A 12,241-nucleotide genomic window follows, 5' to 3' on the forward strand; every position below is an offset into this window, starting at 1 on the left:
CTCAACATCTTATGTTTAAAAAAATAAATAAATAAAATAATATCAGTTGTGCAACAATAGATAATATTTACTGCATTTTTGAAAATGTTCCCCCACTATCCCTTTTTAATGAGTTGCAAGAGGCAAAATCTCTTTAAAAAGGCCAGTAATAGCCATAGAGCTCCTCCTCACCTCCCCCACAGCGAGAGAGCCCCGCCTCCCCCACAGCGAGAGAGCCCCGCCTCCCCCACAGCGAGAGAGCCCCGCCTCCCCCACAGCGAGAGAGCCCCGCCTCCCCCACAGCGCGAGAGCCCCGCCTCCCCCACAGCGCGAGAGCCCCGCCTCCCCCACAGCGCGAGAGCCCCGCCTCCCCCACAGCGCGAGAGCCCCGCCTCCCCCACAGCGCGAGAGCCCCGCCTCCCCCACAGCGCGAGAGCCCCGCCTCCCCCACAGCGCGAGAGCCCCGCCTCCCCCACAGCGCGAGAGCCCCGCCTCCCCCACAGCGCGAGAGCCCCGCCTCCCCCACAGCGCGAGAGCCCCGCCTCCCCCACAGCGCGAGAGCCCCGCCTCCCCCACAGCGCGAGAGCCCCGCCTCCCCCACAGCGAGAACATCACCCACAGCAGGAGAGCCCCGCCTCCCCCACAGCGGGAGAGCCCCGCCTCCCCCACAGCGGGAGAGCCCCGCCTCCCCCACAGCGGGAGAGCCCCGCCTCCCCCACAGCGAGAACATCACCCACAGCGGGAGAGCCCCGCCTCCCCCACAGCGAGAACATCACCCACAGCAGGAGAGCCCCGCCTCGCCCACAGCGGGAGAGCCCCGCCTCCCCCACAGCGGGAGAGCCCCGCCTCCCCCACAGCGGGAGAGCCCCGCCTCCCCCACAGCGGGAGAGCCCCGCCTCCCCCACAGCGGGAGAGCCCCGCCTCCCCCACAGCGGGAGAGCCCCGCCTCCCCCACAGCGGGAGAGCCCCGCCTCTCCCACAGCGGGAGAGCCCCGCCTCCCCCACAGCGGGAGAGCCCCGCCTCCCCCACAGCGGGAGAGCCCCGCCTCCCCCACAGCGGGAGAGCCCCGCCTCCCCCACAGCGGGAGAGCCCCGCCTCCCCCACAGCGGGAGAGCCCCGCCTCCCCCACAGCGAGAGAGCCCCGCCTCCCCCACAGCGAGAGAGCCCCGCCTCCCCCACAGCGAGAGAGCCCCGCCTCCCCCACAGCGAGAGAGCCCCGCCTCCCCCACAGCGAGAGAGCCCCGCCTCCCCCACAGCGAGAGAGCCCCGCCTCCCCCACAGCGAGAGCCCCGCCTCCCCCACAGCGAGAGCCCCGCCTCCCCCACAGCGAGAGCCCCGCCTCCCCCACAGCGAGAGCCCCGCCTCCCCCACAGCGAGAGCCCCGCCTCCCCCACAGCGAGAGCCCCGCCTCCCCATCGCTTTTTCAATTTTAGCTAAGTGAGGTAAATGGTGCATTTGAGCCCCAGCCGCTATCCTCATTTGGGCAGCGGACCTTCATGTGTTACAAAGCTAGCACCGGCTCTGCTTTTCCTTGCAGTATGTGCCCATTCAGCCCACCTCCCCCTGCCTTACACACGTGCAAACCTGGCCCAATGTGCGATGTTTGTTCTGCAATACATTCTGCGAGAACGTTGTCATGTATTAATCAATGTGCAGGTCGCCTTCATATCACAACGTTCTGGGCAAATTGACTTTGCCAAACAAATATGCAAATACTCGCAAAGCACATTTCCAGACATTCAAACATCTCTACTACTCATTATTAGCAACCCGTTCTGTTTTTCAAAACACAGCAGAACAGGACGTCTCACACTACTACACGAGCGGGGCCCTGCAGAACAGGACGTCTCACACTACTACACGAGCGGGGCCCTGCAGAACAGGACGTCTCACACTACTACATGAGCAGGGCCCTGCAGAACAGGGCGTCTCACACTACTACATGAGCAGGGCCCTGCAGAACAGGGCGTCTCACACTACTACATGAGCAGGGCCCTGCAGAACAGGACGTCTCACACTACTACATGAGCGGGGCCCTGCAGAACAGGATGTCTCACACTACTACATGAGCTGGATACCCTGCAGAACAGGACGTCTCAAACTACTACATGAGCAGGGCCCTGCAGAACAGGGTGTTTCACACTACTACATGAGCAGGGCCCTGCAGAAAAGGACATCTCACTGCATGAGCGGGGCCCTGCAGAACAGGGCGTCTCACACTACTACATGAGCGGGGCCCTGCAGAACAGGACGTGTCACACTACTACATGAGCAGGGCCTTGCAGAACAGGATGTCTCACTACTACATGAGCAGGGCCCTGCAGAACAGGACGTCTCACACTACTACATGAGCAGGGCCCTGCAGAACAGGATGTCTCACTACTACATGAGCAGGGCCCTGCAGAACAGGACGTCTCACACTACTACATGAGCAGGGCCCTGCAGAACAGGACGTCTCACACTACTACATGAGCAGGAACCTGCAGAACAGGACGTCTCACACTACTACATGAGCAGGGCCCTGCAGAACAGGATGTCTCACACTACTACATGAGCGGGGCCCTGCAGAACAGGACGTCTCACACTACTACATGAGCAGGGCCCTGCAGAACAGGATGTCTCACACTACTACATGAGCGGGGCCCTGCAGAACAGGGTGTCTCACACTACTACATGAGCGGGGCCCTGCAGAACAGGGTGTCTCACACTACTACATGAGCAGGGCCCTGCAGAACAGGATGTCTCACACTACTACATGAGCAGGGCCCTGCAGAACAGGACGTCTCACACTACTACATGAGCGGGGCCCTACAGAACATGATGTGTCACACTACTACATGAGCAGGGCCCTGCAGAACAGGACGTCTCACACTACTACATGAGCAGGGCCCTGCAGAACAGGATGTCTCACACTACTACATGAGCGGGGCCCTGCAGAACAGGGTGTCTCACACTACTACATGAGCAGGGCCCTGCAGAACAGGATGTCTCACACTACTACATGAGCAGGGCCCTGCAGAACAGGGTGTCTCACACTACTACATGAGGGGGCCCTACAGAACATGATGTGTCACACTACTACATGAGCAGGGCCCTGCAGAACAGGACGTCTCACACTACTACATGAGCAGGGCCCTGCAGAACAGGACGTCTCACATTACTACATGAGCAGGGCCCTGCAGAACAGGATGTCTCACACTACTACATGAGCGGGGCCCTGCAGAACAGGGTGTCTCACACTACTACATGAGCGGGGCCCTGCAGAACAGGGTGTCTCACACTACTACATGAGCAGGGCCCTGCAGAACAGGATGTCTCACACTACTACATGAGCAGGGCCCTGCAGAACAGGGTGTCTCACACTACTACATGAGGGGGCCCTACAGAACATGATGTGTCACACTACTACATGAGCGGGGCCCTGCAGAACAGGACGTCTCACACTACTACATGAGCGGGGCCCTGCAGAACAGGGTGTCTCACACTACTACATGAGCAGGGCCCTGCAGAACAGGACGTCTCACACTACTACATGAGCAGGGCCCTGCAGAACAGGACGTCTCACACTACTACATGAGCGGGGCCCTACAGAACATGATGTGTCACACTACTACATGAGCAGGGCCCTGCAGAACAGGACGTCTCACACTACTACATGAGCGGGGCCCTGCAGAACAGGGTGTCTCACACTACTACATGAGCAGGGCTCTGCAGAACAGGACGTCTCACACTACTACATGAGCGGGGCCCTGCAGAACAGGATGTCTCACTACTACATGAGCAGGGCCCTGCAGAACAGGACGTCTCACACTACATGAGCAGGGCCCTGCAGAACAGGACGTCTCACACTACTACATGAGCGGGGCCCTACAGAACATGATGTGTCACACTACTACATGAGCGGGGCCCTGCAGAACAGGACGTTTCACACTACTACATGAGCAGGGCCCTGCAGAACAGGGCGTTTCACACTATTACATGAGCAGGGCCCTGCAGAACAGGGTGTCTCACACTACTACATGAGCAGGGCCCTGCAGAACAGGACGTCTCACACTACTACATGAGCGGGGCCCTGCAGAACAGGATGTCTCACTACTACATGAGCAGGGCCCTGCAGAACAGGACGTCTCACACAACATGAGCAGGGCCCTGCAGAACAGGACGTCTCACACTACTACATGAGCAGGGCCCTGCAGAACAGGGCGTTTCACACTACTACATGAGCAGGGCCCTGCAGAACAGGACGTCTCACATTACTACATGAGCAGGGCCCTGCAGAACAGGATGTCTCACACTACATGAGCAGGACCCTGCAGAACAGGACGTCTCACACTACTACATGAGCGGGGCCCTACAGAACATGATGTGTCACACTACTACATGAGCGGGGCCCTGCAGAACAGGACGTTTCACACTACTACATGAGCAGGGCCCTGCAGAACAGGGCGTTTCACACTACTACATGAGCAGGGCCCTGCAGAACAGGGTGTCTCACACTACTACATGAGCAGGGCCCTGCAGAACAGGACGTCTCACACTACTACATGAGCGGGGCCCTGCAGAACAGGATGTCTCACTACTACATGAGCAGGGCCCTGCAGAACAGGACGTCTCACACAACATGAGCAGGGCCCTGCAGAACAGGACGTCTCACACTACTACATGAGCAGGGCCCTGCAGAACAGGGCGTTTCACACTACTACATGAGCAGGGCCCTGCAGAACAGGACGTCTCACATTACTACATGAGCAGGGCCCTGCAGAACAGGATGTCTCACACTACATGAGCAGGACCCTGCAGAACAGGACGTCTCACACTACTACATGAGCGGGGCCCTACAGAACATGATGTGTCACACTACTACATGAGCGGGGCCCTGCAGAACAGGACGTTTCACACTACTACATGAGCAGGGCCCTGCAGAACAGGGCGTTTCACACTACTACATGAGCAGGGCCCTGCAGAACAGGACGTCTCACACTACTACATGAGCAGGGCCCTGCAGAACAGGGCGTTTCACACTACTACATGAGCAGGGCCCTACAGAACATGATGTGTCACACTACTACATGAGCGGGGCCCTGCAGAACAGGACGTCTCACACTACTACATGAGCAGGGCCCTACAGAACGTGATGTGTCACACTACTACATGAGCAGGGCCCTGCAGAACAGGACGTCTCACACTACTACATGAGCGGGGCCCTGCAGAACAGGGTGTCTCACACTACTACATGAGCAGGGCCCTGCAGAACAGGATGTCTCACACTACTACATGAGCAGGGCCCTGCAGAACAGGACGTCTCACACTACTACATGAGCGGGGCCCTACAGAACATGATGTGTCACACTACTACATGAGCAGGGCCCTGCAGAACAGGACGTCTCACACTACTACATGAGCGGGGCCCTGCAGAACAGGGTGTCTCACACTACTACATGAGCAGGGCCCTGCAGAACAGGACGTCTCACACTACTACATGAGCAGGGCCCTGCAGAACAGGACGTCTCACACTACTACATGAGCGGGGCCCTGCAGAACAGGGTGTCTCACACTACTACATGAGCAGGGCCCTGCAGAACAGGACGTCTCACACTACTACATGAGCGGGGCCCTGCAGAACAGGACGTCTCACACTACTACATGAGCGGGGCCCTACAGAACGTGATGTGTCACACTACTACATGAGCAGGGCCCTGCAGAACAGGACGTCTCACACTACTACATGAGCGGGGCCCTACAGAACATGATGTGTCACACTACTACATGAGCAGGGCCCTGCAGAACAGGATGTCTCACACTACTACATGAGCGGGGCCCTGCAGAACAGGGTGTCTCACACTACTACATGAGCGGGGCCCTACAGAACATGATGTGTCACACTACTACATGAGCGGGGCCCTGCAGAACAGGACGTCTCACACTACTACATGAGCGGGGCCCTGCAGAACAGGGTGTCTCACACTACTACATGAGCAGGGCCCTGCAGAACAGGACGTCTCACACTACTACATGAGCAGGGCCCTGCAGAACAGGACGTCTCACACTACTACATGAGCGGGGCCCTACAGAACATGATGTGTCACACTACTACATGAGCAGGGCCCTGCAGAACAGGACGTCTCACACTACTACATGAGCGGGGCCCTGCAGAACAGGGTGTCTCACACTACTACATGAGCAGGGCCCTGCAGAACAGGACGTCTCACACTACTACATGAGCGGGGCCCTGCAGAACAGGATGTCTCACTACTACATGAGCAGGGCCCTGCAGAACAGGACGTCTCACACTACTACATGAGCGGGGCCCTGCAGAACAGATTTTCTCCAAATCAAACTGGATGTAAAATGTGCACAAATCTCATATACTGTAAGCAACAATCTTGATGCTGCCCCGACTCAAACAGTTACAGTATACTGTAATATAAACCTATTTCTAGCAGTTAAGAATAAGGTGCTTTTTTTGTTGCCAATCTAGACCCAAATACCCCCAGTCTGATTTTTTTTTTTTTACAATACTTTCTGAAATATATCAGCTCAACTAAAGAAAGGAGAATAGTGAAAATGATGAAAGACATGTCCCTGAATAGGTTTCTAGGCTCTGCATCTCCTTGTTCCGGGCATGCAGCAGGCTATAAAGTTCAGCCTGCTCCCCTGACACGTCCATGCCGAGCACAAAGCAATAGCGCAGCGGCGCGCAAACTTTGAGCTGCGCTTTGTTAGCCGCAGCGTTCGCCTCCCCCCTCCCGTTGGCTCGGCGTCAAATAACGCTGCGGGTCATGTGACGTCACGTGACCCCACCGCGCCATTTGACGCGCGTTGCCACGGCGACGCGTGATGTCACATGACGCCGCGTTGCCATGGCGACGTGTCACTGAAGGCCCGCAGAGAACAGGTAAGTTAGTTACATAGGCCTCACACTATCCCCCAGCATTTAATTTAAATACCGTGGGGAAGAGCGCAGGGCCACTGTAACCGCTGCGCACCCCCTAGAAATTCTCCCGCCCCCCCCAGTTTGCGCACCGCTGCGCTAGCGGACGAGTCGGAGAACCTGCGCGGGTTGTGCGGATGGACTCTCGTATGTTTTTTGTTCCACAGAAATCTCCAGTCGCCGCGGTGTATACTCACAATGGAATTAGTGAAGGGGAAGAAGAATCCCAGGCAGAAGACGCCCAAGAGGGGCCCTCCGACCATGCCGAAAATACTCAGCGCTGCCTGCAAGGGGGAAAAACAACGGGGAAAATCAGCGTCCAGACGGCACAGACCTTCTGCCCTACAATGGGAAAGCAGCAGGATCCCAGCGCCTGCCACCCATCTACAAGCACGAACAGGGTGATGGGAAACGCGGGGAGGTTCAGTTTAACATTAGTGGAACTAGACATGTTTGATCCCAAGCCTAAACCGAATTAATTCCACCAATAAATCGCAAGCCGGTTTGGGAGGAAGCACAGGGTTTTTGTATTTTGTTTACCGAAAATCTATGGCCAATTGTCTCTCTAGCTGCGCTCCTGCAGGTATGGAAATCTATATCTATAGTGTCGCTCCTGTATTTTGGAACCGGTAGGTTGGCGTTCATCCAATTTTGTTTTGCTAACTAGTTTGAGGATTAAAACTAGATTGAAAAAACGTATCATATGGTTACAATGGAAAAGTGAAATATTTAATAACATTCAGAAACATGTATACAGTACGTAACCAATTTTGCTGTAAAAAGATGTCGATCTACTACCTCTAACCCATGAAACTGCCCCTGTTCTTATTGCACCTTCACCCAGCCGGCCCCTTTATAGGGGCAGTTACACTCTTATTTCAGCTCAGGATACCCCCCTGGTTCCCGAGAGACACTCACCGCTGAATTTTATTATTTATTTATACAATGGCAGTAATACAGTGAGAGTTACCTCTCGTTTTCAAGTATGTCCTGGGCACAGCGTTATGATGACCAACACATGGTTACAAATATTGTTACATTAAGTGAGCACGGTTATACATTATATACAAGACATTGCATGCGCAGCAAGAGATAATATATCCTATAGGCGTATGTAACAGTTACAGACCAGATTAAAATGTTAGACCGCTTTAGTTTTAGCTGAAGGTAGAGGTAGTACCGTCCCCGCCAGGGGAATTAAAATGGCGTCTTACATCCTCCGCACCATGTGGGTCAACAGGAAGCCCCAGACATCTTCAGTCACGGCTTCCTGTTGGCCTTTATGACAAGGGGATTTAAAACACCAGGATATACTAGCACTTCCCTGTAATGGTAGTTTGGGAATCAGGGGGTCATCCGAGCTGAAATGAATGCAGGTCTCGCTCCGGGAGACCCCTTGGATCCCATCTTAATAATAATAAAAAGAAGGGATCTGATGGGGTAGGGTAGAGAACTGCGCCTTTAAGGGTTACTAATGTCTGGCGTGTGTGTGTGTTCGAATACAGCAGACTGACCTGTAAGACGGAACCCATCAGAGAGGAAATGTAGGCCATGCCAAGGCAAAGAATGCCGTATCCAAGAGCTGGAACAAAATACAGAGGCATAAGGAGGCTACAAAAACCCTGATCCGTAACTCGCCAGCAACCACGGCTTAAACAAGCAGACAGAATGAATAAACGGATCGCAGAATATCGCTGCAGAACGGTGACCGATACCGCGCGTCAACACTTCAACGCGAGCGCAAAAAACAGACATTCCAACATCCAACGTTTCAGTCCTTGTTAAACACGTGTGTCAGGACGGGATGCCGGCATTAAAATTAGAACGAGGGCTGGGAAGCCGTGGTCTTATCATGCGGAAACCCGAAAGCTTACGAGATGCCGAAGAGTTAACCCCTTTTCAGTGCTTCAGGGTTTCTACAGGCGAGTTGTGATCAGGGGGATGTTCAGAGCAACTTTTTAAATATGCCAAACTGCAAAGTGACCAATACAGCATTCCAATACCCAGAATCCTTTGTGGCTGCACTGTGCCTCACGTTGTATGTGCCCGCAACAGGCTGGCAAACATGCACGGGATATATGAATGTACAGAACTACCCCCATTCTGCACCGTTTTAACAGCAGTCATATGGCAATAGCAACCAGAGATGAGACATATCACACCTACAGCATCTCAGGTTTAATAGTTAACTGAAATATTTCATGCAAACTCAAGTCATTTGTGCAGCCGAGCGACACGGATATCGCCTCAATAATTCTGTGCTATGTAAAACTCATAAATTACACGAACACTGAAGTCTGTCGGTGGCTTATCAGCAATTCACCCCACTGAAGTACTCGGAGAAGAGACGGGTGAATGTAGGAGCTATAAACAGGGCCATTCAAATAAAAATCAGTGTAAATGACAAAACCAGAGGGGAGAAAGTAAACTTGGCACAACTCCATCCGACCTGGTAACCCTTCGAGTATCAGAGCGTCTAGGTACGTTGCTATCCCCTCTGGCATTCAAAGGGTTAACTTACAACTGCCATTTGTTTCGGGAAAATTATGTAAATTAAAAAAAAAATAAATAAAAAAAAAAACACTTTCTGATCCGCTTACAATCTCCCCCATCATCCTCCGCACCCCAAAAAAAGAAGTATTTTCTGCTCTTATCAGTTGTGAAGAGCAGTTTGTTGTATTTTAGGGCGTTCCTTGTGACCTCGTGCAGTGGATCTCCAGCACATACACAGCCAGGGCGGTAACTTTACATTCACACTGAATAAAAACATTCTGCATATTTGGATGCCGTGTGTCCTACACACGTTATCGCTCCCGCTGACGTGTTACAGGATATCCCCCATCCTCCTGTGCGTAGCAAATACTACTGAATGGGGACCTTACCCCGCAGACACGCTATGAGTGTCCCACTAGTGGGAAGAGGATTTCCTACATCGGTAACGATCATCGGTGAGGGATTCTCCAGTGCAGAGATGGCCAACTCCGTCCGGTCCTCAAGGGCTACCAACAGGTCAGGTTAAGGATATCCCTGCTTCAGCACAGGTGGCTCAATCAGTGGCTCAGTCAATGACAGCCACCTGTGCCGAAGCAGGGATAGCCTTAAAACCTGACCTGTTGGTGGCCCTTGAGGAATAGCGTTGGCCACCGCTGCACTAGTGACGGCTGTACGGTCCCTGCCAGCAGGGGAGGTGTTAACTCTACAGATGATCCGAGTAATGGAGGCGTGGAGGACGATACTCACCGAGGAACTTGGAGAGCAGCGTGGCGCGCGCCTCTGTCAGGCCGGGGAAGTGCGGCTTGATGAGGTCCTCCATGGTGACCGTGGCTAAGGAATTAAACGCGGAGGAAATGGTACTGAGAATAAATAAATGAGAAGGAAGTAAATGAGCAGCTTGGATACGTGAGGCAATGTGAGCGCATGGGGTCTGACGCAGGGGGAGTGTCCTGCTCCCGCCGGCCTAACATGGACACACAGAGGTGGCGGTCACAGGTATGACCATGGCCGTGTGCTGTCCCGTTCACAGTAAGGGGTGATGCCATTTCAAACAGGTGGCAGTAAGATTATAAATGTCGCCCTGTAAGGGCAACACACGGACGAACCAAGGGGTTTGGGTTTCCACCTGCTGCACAGACAGACAACCCAGCAGTGCAGCGAAGTACTCAATGATTTGCTTATGAAGTGTCCGACAATGCATTTCAAAGCCCTGAAGTGGCAATATTTAAGGAGTTTTATTGAACGTCCGACACCAGATAATCGAAATCTAGGATAGCGCAATACAAAAGTTTATGTTCGACAAATAAATATACCCTTTGTGGGCACATTCACACGTCTCAGACAGGTCAAACCGGTCTTATCTCTTAGCAAACAATGCTTCCACTGCAACCAGGGATTCTGGGTAATGACATGCAAACAAGCACTCGCACTGTCACTTTTTGCTTCTTATCCATTTTAAGATGGGACCCCTATAAGGTTATGCCTGCCGTATTACACAGCTTTTCAGCACAACCTGGGTTAAAGAAGTGCAGAGCCTGGAACCCTACTCAGACAGCTATGATTACAACAATTTGTATGTTCAACAGATTCTCACCCAGGTCTCTTTTCTATGTCTGGGGGGGGTAAAAGGTACTGGTGGCTGCTCTTGGGCATCAGCACTTCAGTGCAGGTGTATTTGCAGCGACACTGCGTGGTGTTAGGCGCACACGTTTACCTGAGCGCTCCGCTGAAGAGGCAAGCGACAAACAGGCCCGGCAGCCCCGGCAGGTCCTTCAGAATGTCCATCACAAAGTACAGGACCATCTAAACGGGAGACACGAGGCCGGGCATGATGGGAAGGGTAGATTTAGCCGGTTTTAAATAAAGGGTAAGCCCACTATTACCCCTACCTGCCACAGATCTGATGAAGTAACTTATGTATACACAGTTTATTGTGGCAGTCCTATATATGTTCCTCTTAAAGTATATAAAACAGTGATGTACAGGTCTGTCCGATAGTGGGGACCTGTAGGGGTCAACTCTGTGAGCTGTAATCGCATTAGCGTTTTGTAGGCCTGGACATTGATGGGATTAGACCCACTGTTGAGGAACCAGGGAGAGGTTGACTACCTGCTGAGAGGACTTGCTCAGCAAGAAAGCTGTAAGCCATGGGCTATATCTGCATTGTTTGCCTGTGAAAGGGGATTGTATCAGCATTATCCTGGCCCACCTACAACCCCAGTGATATTATCAACTGGGTATAGGGCTGTGTGCTGACAGGGGACTGGCAGAGCCTCTGTAAGAGTCAGCAGAAGGGAATTGAGGAGACCCAGTGCAGGGGTCTGGAGCATCCAGTGTTGCAGCGGTCTGTGTGTGCAGCGCTGGCCGGAGCGGTTTGGAGTGAAGCAACGGCAGGGAATCAAAAACCGCAGGCCAGCGGAGAACAAGGCAGTGCTGCCCGTACTACGGAGGACTGTGGCGCAAGTTGAGAATACGTAATCAGGGTAAGCTTCCGGACGGAGGTACCCCCGCACCTAGGAATTTAGGTTGATCCCCCAGTTACCTGTTGGGTGAGCTTGTGTGTGTTTTATGTACTGGAAGTTTGTGGAAACTTTTCCCAATAAATTCACTTTTGTTCAACTCTACAGTTCTGTCTGGTGTACTGATCCGTGCTGTAGTGTCCTGGTCTCCCGTGACACCAAGCACGTAACCTACTGCACAGGATGCAGAGACCCCACAATAAAGACACCATGCAGCACTGCTGCCAGTCTTCCACACCAGCAGAAATGCTGCAGGATATCGGATGACCTTAGTCTGCCAACTCTGTATAAAAAGGGACAACATTATGGGATCTGATC

General features: G+C 53.5%; 1 protein-coding gene across 4 annotated transcripts in view; it reads right to left on the reverse strand.

Moving 5' to 3' along the window:
- The window catches only part of SLC5A6 (solute carrier family 5 member 6), a 62,461-nt gene that overhangs the window by 8,533 nt on the left and 41,687 nt on the right, over positions 1-12,241 (reverse strand). For all 4 annotated transcript variants that reach the window (XM_075595351.1, XM_075595352.1, XM_075595354.1 and 1 more), the window contains 4 exons: positions 11,119-11,207; positions 10,152-10,264; positions 8,426-8,493; positions 7,109-7,195 (listed from right to left, as the gene is read on the reverse strand). In XM_075595351.1, coding sequence (XP_075451466.1) covers positions 7,109-7,195; positions 8,426-8,493; positions 10,152-10,264; positions 11,119-11,207 — 357 coding nt within the window. The remainder of the gene's footprint in view (positions 1-7,108; positions 7,196-8,425; positions 8,494-10,151; positions 10,265-11,118; positions 11,208-12,241) is intronic.

The sequence above is a fragment of the Ascaphus truei genome, chromosome 4 (genome assembly GCF_040206685.1).
Source record: "Ascaphus truei isolate aAscTru1 chromosome 4, aAscTru1.hap1, whole genome shotgun sequence".
Taxonomy (NCBI): Eukaryota; Metazoa; Chordata; class Amphibia; order Anura; family Ascaphidae; genus Ascaphus; species Ascaphus truei.